Raw genomic sequence first — 26,000 nt, 5'->3', positions numbered from 1 at the left:
TGTATAATGGTTATACAAAGAGTTCCCAAATAGAGGCATACCATGCCTTCCAACTCAACCTCTCTATACTACTGGCCTTTAAATAGACCCCAAAAGATCATGTTCCTGATTAATATCTCCTTAGGGCTAATTCAGATATTAATGGAGCAGGGTGGAAATACTAATGGCCATGGATATGATCTGCAGATTAAAGTTCTGAACAGACCTTGTATATGATGTAGTTCTTGGGGTAAGGGTGGCTACACTGAGCAATGATCATCTTAGCTGGCAACAAGCATATTTGTGTTTACACGACAAAGATAATATGCCACATAACATTACCCAAGCATGTATAGCTGAAGCTGGTGTCAGGAGGAAGAGGGTATTTAAACTGTAAACAATGGGCGAGTCACTAACAACTGGGAGAACAAAGGGCTTTAATGGAATGAACACAGATACTGCCTCAGCTCAGTAGGCTGCAACCATCTCTATTGTATTGTAATTGTAGGATAACTTCATTAATTCCCAGCAACAACACATGGCAAGTATCTGAACAATGCTAATTCATTAACAAGTGATTTACTAGTCACGTGAAGCCAAGCCCAAAATACTCAATAATTAGGAAAAGCATTGTATATTGACCTCATATTGACAGCCAGCTGGGACCCTTTGTGGACAGTGTTGCTATCTCTTTGCAAGTCATTTCCGCAGATTGTCTTGGGGGAATTTTATCAATTAGCAAGAGTCAATCATGAATGCCATCTGTTGGCTTTAAACCTTAGGCCATGGGTGGGCAGGGTGACACATTATCCTGCTTGAACTGCAGTTACAAGCTGTACAGGGATTCCCTACAGCAGTTTGGGTAAGATAGGGCAGTTTTGGTCTGTGAGGGCCATAATCAGTGAAGTATCTGCAAAATAGTATATATATATATATATATATATATATATATATATATAGGGCTTTCCAGGGCAAGTAAATAAATAAAAGTTTGAATGCGCCAGGCTGAAGGTCTGAGGCAAAAGCAACAAACCCTTATGAAATGTTGTTTGCTCTCCCACTCACATTCTGCAGACCTTTGACCCTCAAATACAAACTTCTTAGGGGTCAAAAACAGACATGGCACGAACAGTGTAAACCGCCTGTATTTGCTTGTTTTTTTTTAAATTAATTTAAGGGGCTTAACTCAATGGATACGTGTCATTTCTCATCCTCAGCTTCTACACTTATTTGGACCCTTTTTCTGCAACATTCAAACCATACAAACATTACATTGGCACAAACTGGACCACAGTAAACATCTGCTGCTGAATTATTTATTAAAAAGTTATAGCACCCATAGGTAGTGCAAATGGAAGCTTTGCTTCCATTGGGGCTTCTTTTCTACATGAATACAAGACAACTGATTGGATGAACATGGAAATTGAGATATTGTAATTTATGGTATCCCAAAATCCAGAACAGATGCCAAGGTTGCAGTCACAGCTCACTTTCTGCCTATAACAGCCGCCTTTTGCTTTGGGAGGAGCCCTCAGCTACTCGGATGCCACCAGGTTGTAAAGTAACATAGTAACATAGTAACATAGTAAGTAAGGTTGAAAAAGGACACATGTCCATCGAGTTCAACCTTTTTTTTTTTTATTAACTACCTATCTGCCAGTTGATCCAGAGGAAGGCAAAAAACCCATCTGAAGCCTCTCCAATTTGCCTAAGAGGGGGAAAAATTCCTTCCTGACTCCAAAATGGCAATCGGACCAGTCCCTGGATCAACTTGGACTATGAGCTATTTCCCATAACCCTGTATTCCCTCACTTGCTAAACACCATCCAACCCCTTCTTATACCTATCTAATGTATCAGCCTGTACCCCTGATTCACTTCCCAGCTCTCCCTGTAACACCCCTTTCCCTCCTCTAATCTCATTGGCTCCCTCCTGTCTGCTGGGAGGAGCTACTGGTGAATAAAGCATCCAACCCTTCCTTGTACCTATCTAATGTATCAGCCTGTACCCCTGATTCACTTCCCAGCTCTCCCTGTAACACCCCTTTCCCTCCTCTAATCTCATTGGCTCCCTCCTGTCTGCTGGGAGGAGCTACTGGTGAATAAAGCATCCGACCCTTCCTTGTACCTATCTAATGTATCAGCCTGTACCACTGATTCACTTCCCAGCTCTCCCTGTAACACCCCTTTCCCTCCTCTAATCTCATTGGCTCCCTCCTGTCTGCTGGGAGGAGCTACTGGTGAATAAAGCATTCGACCCTTCCTTGTACCTATCTAATGTATCAGCCTGTACCCCTGATTCACTTCCCAGCTCTCCCTGTAACACCCCTTTCCCTCCTCTAATCTCATTGGCTCCCTCCTGTCTGCTGGGAGGAGCTACTGGTGAATAAAGCATCCGACCCTTCCTTGTACCTATCTAATGTATCAGCCTGTACCACTGATTCACTTCCCAGCTCTCCCTGTAACACCCCTTTCCCTCCTCTAATCTCATTGGCTCCCTCCTGTCTGCTGGGAGGAGCTACTGGTGAATAAAGCATCCGACCCTTCCTTGTACCTATCTAATGTATCAGCCTGTACCACTGATTCACTTCCCAGCTCTCCCTGTAACACCCCTTTCCCTCCTCTAATCTCATTGGCTCCCTCCTGTCTGCTGGGAGGAGCTACTGGTGAATAAAGCATCCGACCCTTCCTTGTACCTATCTAATGTATCAGCCTGTACCACTGATTCACTTCCCAGCTCTCCCTGTAACACCCCTTTCCCTCCTCTAATCTCATTGGCTCCCTCCTGTCTGCTGGGAGGAGCTACTGGTGAATAAAGCATCCGACCCTTCCTTGTACCTATCTAATGTATCAGCCTGTACCACTGATTCACTTCCCAGCTCTCCCTGTAACACCCCTTTCCCTCCTCTAATCTCATTGGCTCCCTCCTGTCTGCTGGGAGGAGCTACTGGTGAATAAAGCATCCGACCCTTCCTTGTACCTATCTAATGTATCAGCCTGTACCACTGATTCACTTCCCAGCTCTCCCTGTAACACCCCTTTCCCTCCTCTAATCTCATTGGCTCCCTCCTGTCTGCTGGGAGGAGCTACTGGTGAATAAAGCATCCGACCCTTCCTTGTACCTATCTAATGTATCAGCCTGTACCACTGATTCAGGGAGAGATTTCCACATCTTCACAGCTCTCACTGTAACAAACCCCTTCCCAATATTTAGGTGGAACCTCCTTTCTTCTAATCGGAATGGGTGACCTAATGTCATTCACTAGGACAAACAGACAATATTTTGAATGTGATCCCTTAACAAGCCTTCGAATAATTTGTCCACCAAAGATGTCAAGTTTACTGGCCTATAATTGCCAGGCTGAGATCGTAATCCCTTTTTAAATATTGGAATGACATCAGCTTTTCTCCAATCCATAGGCACCATACCAGGTGAAAGTGAATCTGGTCCCCTGTCTCACAAGTAATTCAGTATATATATATATATATATATATATATATATATATATATATATACATACAAGTTATGATCATAAAATTGGTAAGTCACCATTCCACGTCAAGGTAAACCCCATATGGTGGTTCTAACTGTTTACCTCTGGTCATAGTATAAAAGTAGTAGTCGTTGGGATCAGTGTCTCCTGACCTTGGCTTTGGTTTTAATCAGAGGGCTAGATCCTCCCCCGCCACTAACTGTTGGGGCTTTTACAGGAAAACTTTACCCCCAAAATGAACACTTAAACAACAGATAGTTTATATCATATTAAGTGGCATATTAAAGAATCTTACCAAACTGGAATATATATTGAAGTAAATCTTGCCCTTTTACATCTCTTGCCTTGAGCCACCATTTCGTAATGGTCTGTGTGTTGCCTCAGAGATCACCTGACCAGAAATACTGCAGCTCTAACTGTAACAGGAAGAGATCACCTGACCAGAAATACTGCAGCTCTAACTGTAACAGGAAGAGACCACCTGACCAGAAATACTGCAGCTCTAACTGTAACAGGAAGAGATCACCTGACCAGAAATACTGCAGCTCTAACTGTAACAGGAAGAGATCGCCTGACCAGAAATACTGCAGCTCTAACTGTAACAGGAAGAGATCGCCTGACCAGAAATACTGCAGCTCTAACTGTAACAGGAAGAGATCACCTGACCAGAAATACTGCAGCTCTAACTGTAACAGGAAGAGATCACCTGACCAGAAATACTGCAGCTCTAACTGTAACAGGAAGAGATCACCTGACCAGAAATACTGCAGCTCTAACTGTAACAGGAAGAGATCACCTGACCAGAAATACTGCAGCTCTAACTGTAACAGGAAGAGATCACCTGACCAGAAATACTGCAGCTCTAACTGGCACAGGAAGAAGTGTGGAAGCAAAAGAAACAACTCTGTCTGTTAATTGGCTCATGTGACCCAACATGTTTGGTATGTTTGTGTGCACCGTGAATCGTACAATCCCAGGGGGTGGCCCATATTTTTTAAAATGGCAATTTTCTATTTATGATTACCCAATGGCACATACTACTAAAGTATATTATTATGAAAATGGTTTATTTACATGGAGCAGGTTTTACACATGAGCTGTTTTATGCAATATCTTTTTGTAGAGACCTCTGTGTCTCCGCTACATGGGAGAGCAGGTACATACTTAGGGTCGCCACCTGTCTGGACGCTGCGCCATTGAGAAAATCGTCTTGGGTGTAAAAATGTGTCTCTTCTAGCGACATGGACCCCTAGCCCCCCTCCAGCTCCAAAAAGTTGAGGCCATGGGGGAAGGGGGAGAGTGGCACAAGGAAAGCCCCTCGGTGGCAAAATGGCCAGGATTGTCCCTGTGTGGATCACACGTTCTGTGTGGATTTTAGGCCTGTGTGTGGGCGGCAGAGGTAGGTTAGTAATTACAGGGACATACCTCCCAACTGTCCCTTTTCCGGAGGGACAGTCCCTCCTTTGACAGCTCAACCTGCAATCCCTCGTTTGTACTGGAAAGTCCCTCTTTTCTCTGCACTGAACAGCCAGAAAAAGAAACAGTTTCTCACATAATTGGCTTATGGCAGAGAGCTCAGAACAGCCACAGCTGCAGATAAGATACTTTTGTAACAATTTTGAGACAATATTTTCAAACTTTCATAACCTGCCTAATTTGGTAAAATGAACATGGTAATTAGGGGGTGTGGCCACAGAAAGGGACCTGGTGACTAATGTCGCTGTTCTACGTTTGGAAAAAAATGTCCCTCTTTTTACTTCCAAAATGTTGGGAACTAGGGAGAAGTTCTGAGAGCTGAAATGTTTGTTTTTTTGCAGGGATCCAAGGAAAGTGAAGCATCAATATTCCTTCTGACCAGTGTTCTAAGAAATAACTATTTCTGACGTATGAATCCAGTGTGACGTGTCAACGTTTATTAACAAGATCTGTCTGTGTCCCTCAAAGCTAATCACAATACTTCATCCCCGGTACCCACACATCCTCCTCCCGCCCTATTTCCGTTACCATAACAACACGGTGAAAGATGAGGAGGGCGAGATCACGTGCCGAGGAAGTCGCACCGTCCAGGGGGAAGTGACGTCACGAGACGAGAGAAAGAAGCAGACGTAGAAGTGAGAGGCGCATCTCAGAGTGAGCGGCGGGGACAGGTCAAAGGGCAGCGCGGGAGTCGGGGGGAGAGGTCAGTCAGCTGTTGGGGAGCGGGGAGCAGCGTGAGGGGGTGATGGGCCCCAGGCTGATGATTATTGGCTGAGTGGATAGTAATAAGGCTCGGCCCCTCCCCCTCTATACACTGCCCACAATATTGTGTCTGTGAGAGATACAGTGAGTCGTGTGTTTAGTCCTTGTGTCCTGTGTATTTAGTGATTTATCCCTTACAGGCCCATTGCCTCCCTGTGTCTCTGCATTTACTTCTGGAACTTCTCATTCACATCATTTATTGGCTCTAAAGCAAATCTTCTTCACCCCTTCCACAAATCATATCATTCCCAGCGCCCACCACACGTTTTCTATTCTAGGCTTAGTTCTCCTTTAAATGACATTTCTCCCCTCGTAAGATGCAGACGCTGATATTTATCCGTTTTTTTGTCGGTTCTCCAGCTTTGTAGCCGCTCTCTGGTTGCTACAGACCCATTTATTCCCTAGCAACCAAGCCGCTAGTGGTAGAATCAAACCATAACCGTTCAACGGCTCTCTGGGTCAGAGATACCCAGTTAAAGGGATACTGTAATGGGGAAAAAATAAATCAGTTAATAGAGCTGCTCCAGCAGAATTTTGCACTGAAATCCGTTTTTCAAAAGAGCAAACAAATTTTTTTATATTTTGAAATCTGACATGGGGCTAGACATATTGTCAGTTTCCCAGCTGCCGCAAGTCATGTGACTTGTGCTCTGATAAACTTCAGTCACTCTTTACTGCTGTACTGCAAGTTGGAGTGATATCACTTTCCCCCCCAGCAGCCAAACAAAAGAACAATGGGAAGATAACCAGATAGCAGCTCCCTAACACAAGATAACAGCTGCCTGGTAGATCTAAGAACAACACTCAATAGTAAAATCCAGGTCCCTCTGAGACACATTCAGTTACATTGAGTAGGAGAAACAACAAACTGTCAGAAAGCAGTTCCATCCTAAACTAAATCATAAAAATCATGATAGAATCGCTTTAAAAGCTGGAAAGAGGCAAATGGTTAAAAAAAACTTTAGAAATATAAAAGATGCCTGAACAGGAAATTCTATGACATTATTTTGATTGTAAGCTGTTATGGCCAGGGCCCTCTTTACCCCGCTGCATTGGTTGTTGTATGTTCCCATTTCTTGGGAAGTGATGCCACTTAAACTGGAAGTGATGTCACAGCAATCATTTTTATATTGTAAAAGGTAGATTTTTCCCTTTTTATTCACTAAATGGCCACCCCTCTGCAGCGGATCGAGTACCCACACGGTGGAGACATAAGTAGATTTCATCTGAGGCCCGACAGATTTGCGAGTATCCTAGCAACTTCAAGGTAACAACACTCCATAGTAAAAACCCATGTCCCACTGAGACACATTCAGTTACATTGAGAAGGAAAAACAGCAGCCTGCCAGAAAGCATTTCTCTCCTAAAGTGCAGGCACAAGTCACATGACTGGGGGCAGCTGGGAAATTGACAATATGTCTAGCCCCATGTCAGATCTCAAAATTGAATATAAAAAAAAGATCTGTTTGCTCTTTTGAGAAATGGATTTCAGTGCAGAATTCTGCTGAAGTAGCACTATTAACTGATACGTTTTGAAAAAAAAAATTTCTGATGACAGGATCCCTTTAAAGTCTGCACCTGAATTACTGAGCTGCCTGATTAAAACACAAGAGACAGGGACATTAAACTTTAAATTTACATTTTAGGGGGGAAAAGGTAACTAATACAAATGGAAAGTAGTTGAAAAAAGTCTATTTCTGGTGAACAATCTGAAAACAATTGAACTTAAAAAAATGTTTGTAAGGTAAACAAGCCCTTTAAGGCTATAGGGTACAATGGCATTCCCCAAAATTCTGTGCTTCCTATTTTGTGGAACAGTTTGGGGAAGGTCCTGTTTCAGCAAAATAATGCCCCCCAGGTCTGTAGAGAATGAGTTTCCTGGGATGGGAAGAACCTGACTGCATACCTCAACCCAACTGAACCCCTGTGGGATAAAATGGATCCCCAACTGTGAGCCTGATCCCCCCCCAAAATCACTGCCCAACCTCAGTAATACTCTTGTGGCTGAATAGAAGCAACTCCCAGCAACAATGTTCCAACATCGAGTGAGAACCTGCCCAGAAGCGCTGGGGTAATTATAGCAGCAAAGGGAGGGGTAACTGCATATTAACTAGGGATGCACCGAATTTGGGAAGAGTTCGGCCTTTGTCTGCAGGATTCGGATTTGGCCAAATCTTTGAGCCTGGCCGAACCAAATCCAAATCTGCATATGCAAATTAGCGACAGGGAGGGAAATTACATGATCTTTTGTCACAAAACAAGAAAGTAAAAAATAGTTTCCCCACTTTTTCCCTTTCCTGACCCTAATTTGCTTAAACAAATTATAATTTGGTTCGGGTATTCGGCAGAATCTTTCACGAAGGATTGGGGGATACGCCTGAATCCCAAATAGTGGATTATGTGCATCCCTAATATTAACTCCCTTGGGTTGCGAATGAGATGCTTTTTGTAACAAAGTGAATTGATCAGTGCATCATAGGAAATGACACAGCGGGCTTGATCTTAAATATCTGATATTTATCAGTTAAAAAAGTAGCTATTTTGGTAAAGGTGTAAATGTTTTAGCGGGCGGCTGTGCACTGATCTGCCATCTGATATATCTCTGCATTCTCTTTAAGTGTCTCATCCCGAATGAACAGTATTTTCTGATTCAAGACTTTAACTTCTTTTTCCCATATTATTATTATTATTATAATAATTTTGATTTCTGTGATTTGTAGTGAACTGAAGATCTGCATGGATTGAATGACATTTCTGTCAAGCTCCTCGCCTTGGTGAGTAGAGATACAAAAACTCCACAGCAGCACAAGTATTCTCCTGTACCAATAACACATCAGCCGGTATGTGCCCACAGTCTTAAAGTGATACTGACATGTTCCTATAAAAATCAAAGGAACGAGTCTGCATCAATGAAGAGGAAATATTTGCAGCTATAAGCCCCCCAAAAAAGCTGCCCCCAGTCGGCGAACCTTAATGAAGCCAACCCTCTGACACAGCTAAGGGGTATTTTGGGTGCCTGTTTTACGCTGGGCTGAGGGTGGTGCAATCCTGCCATAGGCTAATTACTAATGATTGCACCGTCCCCAGCCCAGCGTGAATGAAACAGGCACCCAAAATACCCCTTAGCTGTGTCAGAGGGTCGACTTCATTAAAAGAGAACTAAAGCTTAACTAAAGAAGTAGGTAGAAATGTTGTACATGATGTTTTGTGCTTCTGTACCAGCCCAAGGCAACCACAGCCCTTTAGCAGTAAAGATCTGTGTCTCCAAAGATGCCCCAGTAGCTCCCCATCTTCTTTTCTGCTGATTCACTGATTCACATGCTCTGTGCTGCTGTCACTTACTGAGCTTAGGGAGCCACTCACAATATACAGTACACATAGAATAGAAATGTCACAATATAAGGCTGATTAGTAATTAATACACATAATTACTACATGGCAGCACAGAAACCAGTGCAATTAGCATCAGAATTGAATAATCAGCAAACCTGTAGCATCAGCTTATATTACAGCCAGGGAAGCTCATTTTCTGCTGGATAATTAGTGACGAGCCCTAAGCTTAGCTTCTCAACAGCCAATCAGAGCCCACTGAGCATGTGAGTGTCACAGACACTTTCCAAGATGGTGACCCCCTGTGACAAGTTTGAAGTCCTGGATCATTGCTGCTATTGACAAGCTCAAACTTTAGCCCCGTGCAATAAGTTCACTATATAAAACATGTAATTTTTAGCTATATTAATTCTTAGAGTTTAGTTCTCCTTTAAGGTTCGCAGGGCTGGGGGCGGCATTTGGCTGCAAATATTTTGCATGCAGCATCTCTTCATTGATACGGACACTTTCCTATGGTCTTTGTATATTGCCTTTTTAACCCCAGGAGATGTTACATTGCAAACACATTCAATCCCTTGGCCTCTGACTGAAGATTTTATGATTTGCAGGTGAAAGTCCCACCATGGAAACAGAGAGTGAACAGAATTCTGGCTCCACCAATGGGAGTTCAGCGTCGGGGAGCAGTACGCGCCCTCAGATATCACAGATGTCTCTTTATGAACGGCAAGCTGTACAGGTTTGTTTGAACCTTGAATTCTTTGGTACCATTGAAATGTTCATTTATAAGTTTGTGATATTTACTGCCATATAAGCTTGTTGTATCATTTATTTAGTCATGTAACTATAGAGAAGCCTTCTCTGATGCTCTGGTGCTCATGCCATGAGGCAGGTGAGAACTTTTAGGTACCACTATACCACTGGGAGGAAAAAGCTGCCCCTAGTAAGAGCCTACATTCCGCTTTTGTTAAGGGGCAATTTGTTCTTGTAGGAGACGGCAGTTGAGCTCTCCAGGGATCCTGTCCAAGTGCAGGAGATGTAGGAGACAACTAGCCCATTGCCTTGGCTGTCCTAAAACCTTAAAGGGATTCTGTCATGATTTTTGTGATTTAGTTTTTATTTCTAAATGACACTGTTTACACTGCAAATAATTCACTGTACAATATAAAATGTCATTCCTGAACCAACAAGTGTATTTAGTTGTAATATTGGTATGTAGGTGCATCTCAGCTCATTTTGCCTGGTCATGTGATTTCAGAAAGAGCCAGCACTTTAGGATGGAACTACTTTCTGGCAGGCTGTTGTTTCTCCTACTCAATGTAACTGAATGTGTCTCAGTGGGACCTGGATTTTACTATGAGTGTTGTTCTTAGATCTACCAGGCAGCTGTTATCTTGTGTTAGGGAGCTGCTATCTGGTTACCTTCCCATTGTTCTGTTGTTAGGCTGCTGGGGGGGGGGTGATATTACTCCAACTTGCAGTACAGCAGTAAAGAGTGACTGCAGCTTATCAGAGCACAAGTCACATAACTTGGGGCAGCTGGGAAACTGACAATATGTCTAGCCCCATGTCAGATTTTAAAATTAAATACCAAAAAAAAAGTTTGCTACTTTGGAAAAACAGATTTCAGTGCAGAATTCTGCTGGAGCAGCACTATTAACTGATTACTTTTGAAAAAAACATGTTTTCCCTTGACAGTATCCCTTTAACGTTTTTTTGGACATTTTTACACAGTTGAGAGACTGAAAGAGAAAGGCAGGAGGGAGATAATCTAAAGGGCTAACTATTTCTTTATTGCTGTATATTGTTTTAACGTTGCCCTGGTGCTGCCTTCTTTTAATGCCTTTTATCTTACACATTTTGTCTTAGACGTTTATCTTATTTATACCGTTCTATAAAGCAAGTGTTAGTAATAATGGTAGGATGTTAGTGACTGGGGTCACCTAGGGGTGCCCCCTTCCATTACAGCCTTCCCTTGTCATGTTTCTTTTCTTCTGCCAACATTTAGTTTCAGCAGAAAGGGAGGAGGAAGGAGCCCACAATCTGCTCCCAATCAAATCCGTTTGAGCATCTGGGAATGGGCTGTGGTTTCCCATATTTACAGTTATTAAAGGATCTAAGCAATTTTCTGCACTGCTGGTTTTTGTTATGTTGCTGCCCAGAATCAGCAGCAAAGAAAATAGCAAGGGGCAGATAGATAGTGTTTTCAGTTGCAATTATTCATTAGACCGTTGCTTAGAATGGCATTTCCTTTCATTGGGCATCATTTTATCTTGGGTTTTGCATCCCCTTTTAAATCTTAAAGGATAAGTAAACCTTAAACATAATTGAATGTAAAATTGAAGAGGGGGCTATTCTAAGCACTTCTGCAATGTACATTTATTATTTATTTTTTATTCCAAGGGATACATGTGCTGTTAATATGAATTAATTTAGTTACAACAGCGCCACCTGCTGGTCAGTTTCCCACCAGTCTGACCAGCAAGTAGTCAAGGAAGTTGTCAGGAGAAAGAAAGAGGCTGATGTTCTTCTGCTTAGGAAAGATGCGAGAAAGGTTTATAATTTTATTCCTAAGCAGAAGAACATCAGCCTCTTTCTTTCTCCTGACAACTTCCTTGACTACTTGCTGGTCAGACTGGTGGGAAACCCCATGACAGTATCCCTTTAATATCTTGGAATAAAAAGAAAACAAATAATAAATGTACATTGCAAGATTTCTTAGAATAGCACCATCATCAATTTTACATTTACAAGGTTTACTTATCCTTCATGTGACTTTTGTGAAAACGACTTTCCGTGAATAATGTTTGGAAAGCGATGCAGCGGTTTGATCTTTGCCTTTAGTGTGAATTAATATTGTTTGTTGATATTGATGAAGTGTCTCTGTATTGTGTTCCCTCACAGGCCCTGCAGGCTCTCCACAGACAGCCAAACGCTGCTCAGTATTTCCACCAGTTGATGCTACAACAGCAGCTGAGTAATGCCCAGTTACATAGCCTGGCAGCTGTTCAGCAGGTAAACGTAACCACGATTGAATTGGGAGCCATGTTCTGCTGTTTGGTGACTTGTTTGTGTTAGAAGAAGCTGAGCATTGTTGTGGCCAGAGCTAAGAAACGGCAACTTTACTAACTGCAAAATTGCAAGATATTTTAACTACGTATGAAATGTAAATATATTCATGAATGTTAAAAGTTGCTGAAACTAAACATGCTGCTGCTTTTAAGCTTGTTGAAGAGATCAATATTTAGCCTGTTTAAAGGGCCGGTAGCCCCGTCTTTAACATAACATAGGGGTTCATTTTATTGCATATTGTATCTAAAGGTGGCCATAGACGTAACAATTAAGATCTTTCTTGGAAAAGATCTTTCCAAGAAAGATCGTTCGTTTCAATACACACGTGTAGAGCTGAATGGTCAGGTATACGGGAAGAAACAATAGAATTCTACCTGTATCTGATGATTCAGCACTAACTGGCCGATGTTTGGGTCCCTTCAAACGCTCCTGATCAAAATTTTCCGTCCAGCCCGATCGACGAACCGACCGATATCCAAGTCTTCTGCCGATATCGGTCGGCTCTTTTTCCACCATACACGCAACGAATATCGGACGAAAATTTGTTTCGTACGATATTATCTGTGCGTCTATGGCCACCTTAAGGGTTGGAGAGGCTTTTTCTTCGGTGCCACTTCCAAGGTCCAACCGTTCACGATACAACAGTCCAGGTCTGGTTCACTTGTCACCGCTAAATCCTAGTGCCATCTCTTTCGACAGCACTTTTAAAGGAGCACTAAACCCTAAAAATGAATGTGGCTAAAAATACCATATTTTATATAGTAGAAGAATATAGAATTGGAGATGCCTGTAGTTTAATCACACACATGTCTTTGTTGATGCTTTCTCCTTACCAATCCATTTAAACAAAAATAAATCTCAGTAGGATGAGAGAAAAGTGATTTTGCTTAGCAGAAGTGATTGCATTTACTGGAGAACTAAACCCTAAAATGAATGTGGCTAAAAATGTCCTATTTTATATAGTGAACTTATTGCACGAGGCTAAAGTTTGAGCTTGTCAATAGCAGCAATGATCCAGGACTTCAAACTTGTCACAGGGGGTCACCATCTTGGAAAGTGTCTGTGACACTCACATGCTCAGTGGGCTCTGATTGGCTGTTGAGAAGCTAAGCTTAGGGCTCGTCACTAATTATCCAGCAGAAAATCAGCTTCCCTGGCTGTAATATAAGCTGATGCTACAGGTTTGCTGATTATTCAATTCTGATGCTAATTGCACTGGTTTCTGTGCTGCCATGTAGTAATTATGTGTATTAATTACTAATCAGCCTTATATTGTGACATTTCTATTCTATGTGTACTGTATATTGTGAGTGGCTCCCTAAGCTCAGTAAGTGACAGCAGCACAGAGCATGTGAATCAGTGAATCAGCAGAAAAGAAGATGGGGAGCTACTGGGGCATCTTTGGAGACACAGATCTTTACTGCTAAAGGGCTGTGGTTGCCTTGGGCTGGTACAGAAGCACAAAACATCATGTACAACATTTCTAGCTACTTCTTTAGTTACGCTTCTCCTCTTTGTTGATTCCAGACTCTTTGCAGTCCCGCACTGATCACATTTATGTGCTACTTTCTCATACACAAAGAAGCATGTGTTCCTGTTTAAACTGTCAGTGACGCAAATAAATTGAGGGCGGGCACATAAACCTATACAAAGTGCCTGTAGTGCCCCATCGCCCTCTTGTGTTATGTCCTGTATAGTTACCTACCATCTTCTTAGTTTTTATTGATAAAAAAAACAAACAGGTGAAATAGTTAAGTGCTGGTACAACAGACCTGTTACTGGAATGGATTCAATCAAATGTAATCACTAAAAAATGTTGGTGTTCTTATTCCTCCTAAGATGTAGAAGGGCTTCTTTTTCTTGCCATTATGGAATAAACCTAGACCTAGAATACTGAGGCACATAGATCTAATGATGGTGATAGTCATAAAAAGACATCTGAGCTGCCATCAAGCTAATACATGATCCCAATCACATAATGGATCTCGGCATTCTGATCATAGATCCTTTGTGATTTCCAGACTACAGCACTGCGTGAATAAAGTCATAACATAGTAAGTTAGGTTGAAAAAAGACACATCCATCAAGTTCACCCTTTTAACCTGCCTAACTGCCAGTCGACCCAGAGGAAGGCAAAAAAAAAAACCCATTTGAAGCCTCTCCAATTTGCCTCAAAGGGGTAAAAAATTCCTACTCCAAAATTAATGGGACTAGTCCCTGGAGCAACTTGTACTATGAGCTATCTCCCATATCCCTGTATTCATAAAACATAATGGCCCAATCAAATGCTCTGTAGGGCAGCCCTCAAGAAACTAAAATGAGTTTTTCTGAACGTCATGGTTTTTGTTGCCCCAGTGTATATTTATATATAACATTATGGTCAAATAAGTCAGGCAAACCAAATAGCTTCATAGCTTTAAGTCTACTAGAAAATCATTTAAATATTAAATAAACCCAATAAAAAAAATAGGCTGGTATTGCTTCCAAAAAGGATTAATTATATCTTAGTTGGGATCAAGTACAAGCTACTGTTTTATTATTACACAGAAAAGGGAAATAATTATTTTTAAAAATTTGGATTATTTGGATAAAATTGAGTCTATGGGAGACAGCCATTCCGTAATTCAGAGCTTTCTGGATATTGGGTTTCTGGATAAGGGATCCTATACCTGTGTGTGTGTGTGTGTATGTGTATATATATATATATATATATATATATATATATATATATATATATATATATATATATATATATATACATACACACACATACATGTTGTGTATTGGATCCGTTATCCAGAAATCCGTAATCCAAAAAGCTCCGAATTATGCCTCCCATAGACTCCAAATTTTCTAAGATATAATTAATCCTTATTGGAAGCAAAACCAGCCTATTGGGTTTAATTAATGTTTATATGATTTTCTAGTAGACTTAAGGTATGAAGATCCAAATTACGGAAAGATTCGTTATCCCCAGGTCGCGCGCGTGTGTGTGTATAAATACATGCTATGAAGCCATTTGGTTTGCCTGACTTATTTGACCATAATGTTATATTCCGTTATCCGGAAAACCCCCGGTCCTGAGCATTCTGGATAACAGGTCCCATACCTGTATATATAAAATATGAAAATATCTGTAAAAATAAGTCAAATCAACTGGACTTGCTGTGTTTTTCTTGAAGACCTTTCACCAGTCATCCAACTGGCTTTCTCAATTCAGGATTTACAAGTTGTTCTCAATTCAGAAAGCCAGTTGGATGACTGGTGAAACGTCTTCAAAAAAAAAAAACACAGCAAGTCCAGTTGATTTGACTTATTTTTACAGATATTTTCATATTTGATATATATACAGGTATGGGACCTGTTCTAGTGATATACCATGACCCGGATGAATGAGAATCTTCATGGACTTATATAAAAGATGTTTGTTTGTTTTATAATAACGGTAACTTTGTACTTTCTGACCAACAGGCAACAATTGCTGCGAGTCGACAAGCTGCATCTCCCAACACAGGCTCTGGCCAACAGACAAACACCACACAGGGATCTGTGAGTTGCAACGTGTGGATGTTTTTTTAATTGTCCTGCTCAATACATGTTGATATTACCATTTTCTAAATTCAGTTTGTTAATGTAAATATTACTTACTCCTCCATCAGGCCAACCTTTCCACAAGCTCTTCAGCCCAGCTCCTAAGCCGTACGCAGAATGTGACCGCACCCAGTGCCACGACCCTCACGCAGTCGGTGTTGCTTAGTAACAGCAGCTCGCCATCTCTTGGGCAGTCACAAACACCAGTGTACCTGCGTGTAAGTTGCACCTTGCACAGATTTTCAGCATTGGTTTTGTACATTACAAATTTACTCCACCTGTTTTATCTGTGACTGCACTTTACTATATGTATTATATTGATTGTCATTCTTCTGCAGCAACCACAGCTAGGAAACCTTTTACAGGTGAACCGGTCACTTGGGCGTGGGGTTCCACTGAACTCACAGCTCATTTTGATGCCCAACGGATCGGTAGCAGTCCAGCAGGAGGTGACATCTCCCCAGAACCAAGGAGTACACCAGGACTCTGATCAGGTAAATGGAATTGCTCTGGTTTTAGTCACTGCTTCTTTGTAACACATGGTTAGATTTTTGTGTTTAGTGGGCAAATAGCAATAGTTTCCCTAAAAGCATTTACATATGATACCTCTAGAATGGTTATCTGTCCTCTTTAAAGGGATACTGTCATGGGAAAACATTTTTTTTTTTTCAAAACACATCAGTTAATAGTGCTGTGCTAGCAGAATTCTGCACTGCAGTCACATGACTGGGGGCATCTGGGAAACTGACAATATGTCTAGCCCCATGTCAGATTTCAAAATTGAATAAAATAAAATCTGTTTGCTCTTTTGACAAACTGATTTCAGTGCAGAATTCTGCTGGAGTAGCACTATTAACTTATGTGTTTTGGAAAAAAACATGTTTTCCCATGACAGTATCCCTTTAAAGGGGGGGATGGCTAGAATAGTGGGAGAACAGAGTCTGTTTTTGTCCTCTTACTATTTTGATGGATTTTTAAGACGTCTTCCATTTTTTCATGAGATGGGAGAATCACAACAGATTTAAACTGTGGTCCGGGTCACAGCTAAGTTCGGAGCTTTAGGGCTATTCCACATGGGGAGATAGCCTTGCGTTTGCGGTCGCGGCGACAAAGCGCCGCGCCAGTCGCCGCGACCGGCGCAGGCGACAGTTTTGTATGGGCGCCTATGTAAAAACGCCTGTGCTAACCACACGAGGCGATGCGCTTTTCAACAGTCGCCTGAAAATGCCTCGCCAGGCTTTTTCAGGCGACTGTTGAAAAGCGCATCGCCTCGTGTGGTTAGCACAGGCGTTTTTACATAGGCGCCCATACAAAACTGTCACCTGCGCCGGTCGCGGCGACTGGCGCGGCGCTTTGTCGCCGCGACCGCAAACGCAGGGCTATCTCCCCGTGTGGACTAGCCCTTAATAGGCAATTTACACCCCCTTTTTATTGTTCTCACAGGTTCAGAATTTGGCCGTTCGGGGCCAACAGACAGCTGCGACTACTTCTACTATTTCACAGCCAGCTCCTCTAACTACCAAATCCCCAATGCACCCAGCCTCTTCAGCAGCACCGACACAAATTCCATCTCCAAATGTTCCACAAAGTTTAAAGAGCCCTGTAGGGTCAACAGGGGGCACCGTGAGTCAGGGGAGTCAGACTGAGGCAGAGGGGCGAAAAGCTGACGGAGAAGGAGTTCAGCAAAGTGTCGGCATCAACCTCACTAGAGCAGCAACACCAGCTCCTAACCAGACTCTCATCAGTTCTGGTAAGTCTAGAAATAGTCTAGTTCCAAACTATTGTAAGCTATTCTTAGACCAGTCCAAATCACTGTCAATAATTCACTCTACAGAACCTTTGAACCTGAACCAGCAAGTTGTATTATTGGTGTGTAGGTCATTTTGTCTGGTCTTTGCTTTCAGAAAGAGCCAGCACTTTAGGATGGAACTGCTTTCTGGTAGGCTGTTGTTTCTCCTACTCAATGTAACTGAATGTGTCTCAGTGGGACATGGGTTTTTACTATTGAGTGCTGTTCTTATATCTACCAGGCAGCTGTTATCTTGTGTTAGGGAGCTGTTATTTGGTTACCTTCCCATTGTTCTGTTGTTAGGCTGCTGGGGAGGGAAAGGGGGGGGTGATATGACTCCAACTTGCAGTAAAGAGTGACTGAAGTTTATCAGAGCACAAGTCACATGACTTTTGATGGCCTTGATTTTCCCATTCCCATTCCTGATGGCCTTGATTTCAAAGTTTCTTCCCGTTTTCTCTCTCCATCCCTTTCCCACCCTGCCCTTTAATTGTCTCTCACCGTAGCCACGTACACTCACATCCAGCCGCACTCGGTTCTGCAGCAGAAGCAAGTGGTCTTTCAGCAGCAGATTGCTATTCATCAGCACCGACAGTCCCAGCTACTTCATGCTTCTACTCACCTACAGCTCGCCCAGCCTCAGCCCCAGGCTGCTACCCAGCAAGGCCTACAAACCCCGACGACCCAGCAAACCCTGGTTGTTCAACCAATGCTGCAGGCGAATACTGACTCTGCTGTCCCTACTAAAGCCCCCGTACCTATCCAGCCAAAGCAGCCTGGCAAAGGTCTGCCGCATCTAAATCTTCAAGGTCACCTGGGGGCTAAAGCTTCCCAAGGCACCAGAGCACTTCCGATAGCTTCCCCCACCCAGCCTCATATACCTGTGCAGCTTGTGGGTGCCAGACAGCAGGGCCCTGCCCAGGCATTAGCCTTGGGAGCCCCTCAAGCCCCATCACAAGCCTCGTCCCTGACACAATTGACTCTACCCTCTTCTACTGCCTCTGTGGTGGCCGGTGCTGTGCAGGAAAGCCAAGCCGGGTTTTATGGGGTTCTGCAGGTGAGTCACGGGGCACAAATGGGCAACTAATAATGATTTGCGACTGGACCAAACTAACAGACTGCTCTTTGGCACTTAGGGAAAATTATCTGGTCCAGGGAAGAGGAAGGCAGAGGAGGACAGGGATGATCCCTCTGTGCTGCCTGTCAAAGCATCTCTGCCCACCAACACTCCCCCAACTGTTGAGGAGACCAGCACCCCAGCAGGTGAGAGAGATGCCCTATGATTTGTGCTGAAACTGTCATTCTTCTATATTGACTTCCTTACCTGTAGGAGTTTAGTGTAAACTGTATATACACAATAGACCTTCTCACATATTCTCTTTCAGATAAGCCAGAGGCTGCCACCCAGGTCTCCCCCACTCTTATTGTTTCGGCTCCCCGCAGCGTCCCTGCCCTTTCAGTAACTTCTCGTCAACACAGCGACTCCAAGCCGCCCCAGGCCATTGTGAAGCCACAGATACTGACGCACATCATTGAAGGCTTTGTTATTCAGGAGGGAGCAGAGCCCTTCCCTGTAAGTACCTGAACATCTCTTTGTACAAAACAAGCAAGTCAGCTGACTGCTGCATAATGGCGCCCGTCTTTAATTCAGCTGCCTTGCTCTTTCCAACATCCATTCTGACCTTTTATTTCTCTCTGTACAGGTGGGCAGCCCTCAACTGCTAAAGGAACCTGAGAAGCAAACTGTATCAGAGAATGTTCTACCCCCAGCAGAGAGCCCACCTCCACAGCCTGTGGGAGATACAGCTGCCAGCGGTAGGATCCTTTATACAATCATTCCACCCTCTGCTTGGCTAACACTAGTCCCATAAGTATGTCCAGACTATTTTATCTTTGGAAACAGTACTTACAGGAGTAAGGAGCTCTACAAAAGCTGAGAGATCTCAGCCACAACAAATGAAGTTGTGTAAACTCCTTTTGCTTCCTGCTGGTTCCTGCCCTTTCTATGCATACCTATGGACATCAGGGCCAGTGAAAAGCTGTACAGTACAATGATACAGATACATTTTATAGTAAATGTTCTCTTCAGGGCTGCTGAATCTGTTGCTCGAGTCTTGCACTTCATTTACTGGGACTTGTTAAATATAAAAAGTAGGGATGCACCGAATACAGGATTCAGTTCGGATTCAACCAGGATTCGGCCTTTTTCAGCAGGAATCGTATTCAACTGAATCCTTCTGCCCAGCCAAACCAAATATGAATTTGCATATGCTAATTAGGGACAGGGAGGGAAATCATGTGACTTTTTCACACAAAAACAAGCAAGCAAAAAACGTTTTTCACTTCCCACCCATAATTTTCATATGCAAATCAGGATTCGGTTTGGTATTTGGCCGAATCTTTTGCGAAGGATTCAGGGGTTCGGCCGAATCCAAAATAGTGGATTCACTGCATCCCTAATATAAAGACTGTAACTGTCACTTAGAGTACATTGTTCTTACATCATCCTGTTCTTTTCTGTTGCCCAAACTTTTATCTCTAAATTGCTTCCTGGATACCTACCTGAGCTATTTGCAATTTTTTCCGTTTTATTCTCTTACTTCCTTTCTCACTTTACACGAGTGATTGTATTTTTCTGCTTTTCTCATATTTAGTTTTTTCCCATTATTCTCATCTTGCATGCTTCTTCATCTCTTAACCACGACATTCACTTTCTTGACCAAAAAAAAAACATCCTTGGTCTTGTATCCAAAGCAGATTTTGGAAGCTCCAAGCTGTTAAAATGTGAGTACTGTGGCAAGTACGCCCCTGCCGAGCAGTTCCGCGGCTCCAAACGATTCTGTTCCATGACTTGTGCCAAAAGGTGAGCGTGTGCTAGTCCTGAAGCAAACTAATCGTGTTGCTGTAAAGTGTTTCTGTGTGAGAGTTAATTAATACCAGAGGCCACCCCTTTAGACTAGAAGAAAAGAACTTTCATTTGAAGCAACGTAGAGGGTTCTTCACAGTCAGGACAGTGAGGTTGTGGAATGCACTGCCGGGTGATGTTGTGATGGCTGATTCAGTTAATGCCTTTAAGAATGGCTTGGATGATTTTTTGGACAGACATAATATTAAAGGCTATTGTGATACTAAACTCTATAGTTAATATAGGTATGGGTATATAGAATTTTAATTAAAAGTAGGGAGGGGTGTGTGTATGGATGCTGGGTTTTCATTTGGAGGGGTTGAACTTGATGGACTTTGTCTTTTTTCAACCCAATTTAACTATGTAACTATGTAACTATGTAACTATGTAAAGAAAGAGTGTTAATAATTGCACGAAGTCTCAAGACAAACTACCAGCGGTGCCTGAATAAACTTATGCAGAAATCGGATTTTATTGAGGATAAAGATCCTCTTTTCAGCACTGAGACAGAAATAAGGAAGAGTAATTTGATTATTTCAGAAACCATATTTAAATCATTTTTTTATTTCCATAAAATAAAGTGTACATTAAATTAGCATTTTCACAATAGTTCCCCTTTAATGTAATGGCACACAGGTCATCTTCAAACAAATGGCTTTTTTGATATTTTGATATTCTCTGCAACTAAATGCCAGGCATCGCCTTTGGGTTTTTAAGAACTAAGTCGTGGTGAATGTAGTTGCTTATCTTAAAGGGATACTGTCACAGGACAACATGTTTTTTTCAAAACGCATCAGTTAATAGTGCTGCTCCAGCAGAATTCTGCACTGAAATCCATTTTTCAAAAGAGCAGACAGATTTTTTTATATTCCATTTTGAAATCTGACATGGGGCTAGACATATTGTCAGTTTCCCAGCTGCCCCCAGTCATGGTGCTCTGATAAACTCCAGTCTCTCTTTACTGCTGTACTGCAAGTTGGAGTGATATCACCCCCTCCCTTCCCCCCACCAGCAGCCTAACAAAAGAACAATAGGAAGGCAACCAGATAGCAGCTCCCTGGTAGATCTAAGAACAATACTCAATAATAAAATCCAGGTCCCACTGAGACACATTCAGTTACATTAAGTAGGAGAAACAACAGCCTGCCAGAAAGTAGTTCCATCCTAAAGTGCACATGACTAGTGCAGCTGGTAAACTGACAATATGTCTAGACTCTAGCCCCATGTCAGATTTAAAAACTGAATATAAAAAAAAAAAATGTGTTTGCTCTTTTGAGAAATGGATTTCAGTGCAGAATTCTGCTGGAGCAGCACTATTAACTGATGTGTTTTGGGGGGAAAAATGTTTATCCAGGACAGTATCGCTTTAAAGGTTACACTGATTGCACAGTTTGAAATAGGGATGCACCAAATCCACTACTTTTGATTCGCCCGAATCTTCCACAGATATCGAGCAAAATCCTGGATTCGGTGCATCCCTAGTTTGAAAGGAAACCATGATACTTGTCAGAAGCCCTTAGGCTCACAGTGTAATGCAACCCCTACCTCAACTTGTTCCATTATGAAGTGATGGATTCAGGGACTTAAAATCCTTCTGCATTTCATAGCGGGTGGTGCATTAAATTGCCTGGAAAGCAGTCCCAGAATTCATCACTTCACAATAGAACAAGGTGAGGGAGGGGTTGCATTACACTGTGAGCCTAAGGCGGGTGGGGGAATGGTCCCTAAGATCAGAGACAAACTATTCACGATTTCCTTTCAGTCTGTGGAATCGGGGTATGTCTGTATAAAAAATGTGTATTAATTTTTAGTGTTCATGCACCTTTTTACATGAACTCAACCGAATGAACTCATAAACACGTTCCCCCCCCACCAGATATAACGTCAGCTGTAGCCACCAATTCAGACTCAAACGAAAGAAACTGAAAGAGCTGCAGGAAGGTGGAGGTGTGAGAGCTCGAAGGCGCGGCCCTCGCAGGAACAGTTCAGAGATAGCGCGAGCAAAGATCCAAGGGAACAGGATGCGGGTGAGATATTGCTCCGTTGTGTCCAGCTGTCACTCCATGTGTCTGTACTTCTGCACTAACTGAAAACCCACTTCCATTTGGATCCGGTTCCTAACTGAAGTACTTTCCTCCTACAGGAGGATTCCAGCAGAGGGTCCGATAATTCCAGCTATGATGAAGCCTTCTCTCCTAACTCCCCCGTCCCACCGTCTTGCAGAACGCCACACGGCGACAGAGATGGTGGCACCCCAACAAGTGGACCCTCAAACTCTGACCTTCTGGGAATTAATCCCATGTTCCTCTCCAGTAACCCCAGCCACTGGAGTGTAGAAGAGGTGTACGAGTTCATCTCCTCTCTGCAAGGTGAGTGGGATCAAGGTCATTTTAAATGTAAAGGGATACTGTCATTGGAAAACATGTTTTTTTCAAAACACATCAGTTAATAGTGCTGCTCCAGCAGAATTCTACACTGAAATCCCTTTTTCAAAACAGCAAACAGATTTTTATTATATTCAATTTTGAAATCTGACATGGGGCTAGACTTATTGTCAGTTTCCCGGCTGCAACCAGTCATGTGACTTGTACTCTGATAAACTTCAGTCACTCTTTACTGCTGTACTGCAAGTTGGAGTGATATCAACCCTCCCCCCCCCCAGCAGCCTCGCAACAGAACAATGGGAAGGTAACCAGATAACAGCTCCCTAACACAAGATAACAGCTGCCTGGTAGATCTAAGAACAACACTCAATAGTAAAACCCAGGTCCCACTGAGACACATTCAGTTACATTAAGTAGGATAAATAACAGCAGCCTGCCAGAAAGCAGTTCCATTCTAAAGTGCAGGCACAAGTCACATGACTGGGGGCAGCTGGGAAATTGACAATATGTCTAGCCCCATTTCAGACTTCAAAATTTTATATAAAAAAAATCTGTTTGCTCTTTTGAGAATTGGATTTCAGTGCAGAATTCTGCTGGAGGAGCACTATTAACTGACTCGTTTCCCATGACAGTATCCCTTTAACATAGTCTTTCGTATATAAAGTTTAACTTGAAACTGCTCTTTCTAATATAGAATCCCCCTGCCTCTTGGTTTTCTATGTAGTCTTCACTTCTCCTTTAGAAATATCCTGTCTAGGGATGCACCAAATCCAGGATTAGCCTTTTTCAGCAGGATTAGGCCGAATCCTTGTGCCTGGCCAAACCGAATCCACATTTGCATATGCAAATTAGGTCCGGGAAGGGAAAATGTGTGACTTTTCGTCACAAAACAAGGAAGTACATTTTTTTCCCACTTTTTCCTTTCCCACCCGATTTGCATATGTAAATTAGGATTCTGTTTGAATCTCTCACGGGGGATTTGGCCGAATCCCAAATAGTGGATGTGGTGCATCCCTAATCCTGTTGCATATCCCAACTGATTACGATTGATCTTCTTATCATGCAGGTTGCCAAGATTTAGCTGAAGACTTCCGCTCTCAAGAGATCGACGGGCAGGCCTTGCTGCTGCTGAAGGAAGAACATCTCATGAGCGCCCTTAACATTAAACTAGGACCTGCGCTGAAAATCTGTGCTAAAATAAACCTGCTCAAGGAGACCTAACTTTTCCCCATTACCTCTGCAAGCACAAGGGGGCAGAGGAGACACTTACACAAGGGGAGAAGGAAATTGAGGTGGGGTGCAGTTCAGCAGGACTCGTAACCTCAAAGAGGCAAGAGGAGCATTTCCAAATCACCGCCGACTTCTCCACATTCCTGCTGTGAACTCTCCATTTATAATCTCCTCGTTATTCCTCTCTAAATATATACCTATATCTTCTGTATGTCTCTATGTGTTCATCTACACGTGAGGCGTGATCCCGGCACCAGGACAGTTACAGGCCGATGAACATACGGGGGAGATAATGTGCCTTTGCTTCTCCAGGACAACAAAGCTTCTCTGTAAAGTAGGTGCTTGTCTTAGGAAGCTCTTCCACGTTAGGTTATAGAAGAGAGAGGTTTCCCGAGATCTTTAAAGCACCTGCAGTCAGTGTAGACTCATTCCTCGCGTTACGGAATCGGACCAATCAAGTTCTTGCGTATTTATACAGTTCCTATGTATGAAAGGTAGGGATGATACTTCTACTCATAGATCCATAAGTAAAGGGTTCTAATTAGAGGCAGTCGCTTTGTTGTGTTTTGTTGGCCAAACCTTGTGTATAAAGGTGCTAAGTGCAAAGATTTGTGACTCCATAAAGACTCGACTGTAGTGTGGCCTCCTGCATAAATATACAGAGCGTTCCCTCAATGCAGATACGGCTACACGCATCTCTTTGTTGTGAGTATCATCTACACACTCTCATGTATCTGTCGGTGTAAATATGGGTTGAGCTGGTCGTTGATCTTGTGACAATAGTGACGCGTCCATCCCGTGTGGATAGTTGTGGTTCATGAGTTTGAGGCAGCTGGAGGTCAGACACCTTTAAAGGAATCGTTCAGTATAAATAAATAGGCTGTGCAAAATAAAAAATGTTCCTAGTATAGTTAGTTAGGCAAAAATGGAGTGAGTGGATGTGTAACATAATAGCAAGAACACTACTTCCTGCTTTTCAGCTTTCCACTGATTGGTTACCAGACAGTAACCAATCAGTGACTTGAGGGGGGCACTTGGGTCATAACTGTTTGTGTTTGAATCTGAGCTGAATGCTGAGGATCAATTACAAACTCACGGAACAGTTACAGTTAGGCCCATTAATATTTGGACATAGACAACTTGTTTCTAATTTTGGTTCTGTACATGACCACAATGAGTTTTAAATGAAACAACTCAGATACAGTTGAACTGCAGACTTTCAGCTTTAATTCAGTGGGTTGAACAAAAAGATTGTATAAACATGTGAGGAACTAAAGCCTTTCCTTAACACAATCACTTTATTTCAGGGGCTCAAAAGCAATTGGACAAATTAAAAAACTGAAAATAAAATGTTCATGTCTAATACTTGGTTGAAAACCCTTTGCTGCAATGACAGGCTGAAGTGTTGAACTCATGGACATCAGCAGATTCTGGGTTTGCTCCTGTTTAATGCTCTGCCAGGTCTTTACTGCAGTGGCTTTCACTTGCTGTTTGTTTGTGGCCTTTCTGTCCCAAGTTTAGACTTCAACAAGTGAAATGCAGCTCAATTGGCTTCACATCAGGTGACTGACTTGGCCATTCAACAATATTCCACTTCTTTGCTTTAATAAACTCCTGGGTTGCTTTGGCTCTATGTTTTGGCTCATTATGAGACGCCTCCTAATCAATGTGAGTGCATTTAGCTGGATTTGAGCAGACAGTGTCTCTGAAGAGCTCACAATTCATTCTTGTGCTTCTGTCCTGTGTCACATGATGGATAAACACTAGTGTCCCAGTGCCACTGGCAGCCATGCACCCCAAGCCATCACACTGCCCCCCAAATGTTTTATACACAACTGTGCTATGCTTTGGATCATCAGCTCTTCCCAAGCCTTCTCCACACTTTTTACTTGCCATCATTCTGCTAGAGCTTCATCTTGGTTTCATCTGTCCAAAGAATGTTTTTCCACAACTGTGCGGCTTTTTTACATGTTTTTTTTTAGCAAAGTCCAA

The 26,000-nt window shown here is 42.6% G+C and overlaps 1 protein-coding gene across 7 annotated transcripts; it reads left to right on the top strand.

Moving 5' to 3' along the window:
- Positions 1 to 5,500: 5,500 nt before the first annotated feature.
- On the top strand, positions 5,501 to 24,687 carry phc1.S (polyhomeotic homolog 1 S homeolog). Of its 7 annotated transcripts, none has more exons than XM_041570600.1 (17): positions 5,538 to 5,651; positions 6,895 to 6,977; positions 8,431 to 8,550; positions 9,649 to 9,776; positions 11,942 to 12,052; positions 15,581 to 15,658; positions 15,769 to 15,918; positions 16,039 to 16,194; positions 17,144 to 17,450; positions 17,996 to 18,546; positions 18,626 to 18,752; positions 18,875 to 19,062; positions 19,193 to 19,304; positions 20,244 to 20,352; positions 22,271 to 22,421; positions 22,538 to 22,763; positions 23,845 to 24,687. In XM_041570600.1, the coding sequence occupies exons 4-17, from the start codon at positions 9,663 to 9,665 to the stop codon at positions 23,997 to 23,999; spliced, it is 2,535 nt and encodes an 844-aa protein (XP_041426534.1). In that variant the 5' UTR covers positions 5,538 to 5,651; positions 6,895 to 6,977; positions 8,431 to 8,550; positions 9,649 to 9,662; the 3' UTR covers positions 24,000 to 24,687.
- The last annotated feature ends 1,313 nt before the right edge of the window (positions 24,688 to 26,000 follow it).

This window comes from Xenopus laevis, chromosome 7S, assembly GCF_017654675.1.
Source record: "Xenopus laevis strain J_2021 chromosome 7S, Xenopus_laevis_v10.1, whole genome shotgun sequence".
NCBI lineage: Eukaryota > Metazoa > Chordata > Amphibia > Anura > Pipidae > Xenopus > Xenopus laevis.
Note: the sequence above shows the minus strand (reverse complement) of the source record. Positions and strands in the feature narration are given on the sequence as shown.

Excerpts from the sequence above, each read along its gene's own strand:
- phc1.S (XM_018227057.2), top strand. The coding sequence starts at position 9,663 with ATGGAAACAGAGAGTGAACAGAATTCTGGCTCCACCAATGGGAGTTCA. Across the intron at positions 19,305-20,243 it reads GGGAGATACAGCTGCCAGCG|CAGATTTTGGAAGCTCCAAG; the intron begins GTAGGATCCTTT and ends TTGTATCCAAAG. Across the intron at positions 20,353-22,270 it reads TCCATGACTTGTGCCAAAAG|ATATAACGTCAGCTGTAGCC; the intron begins GTGAGCGTGTGC and ends CCCCCCCACCAG.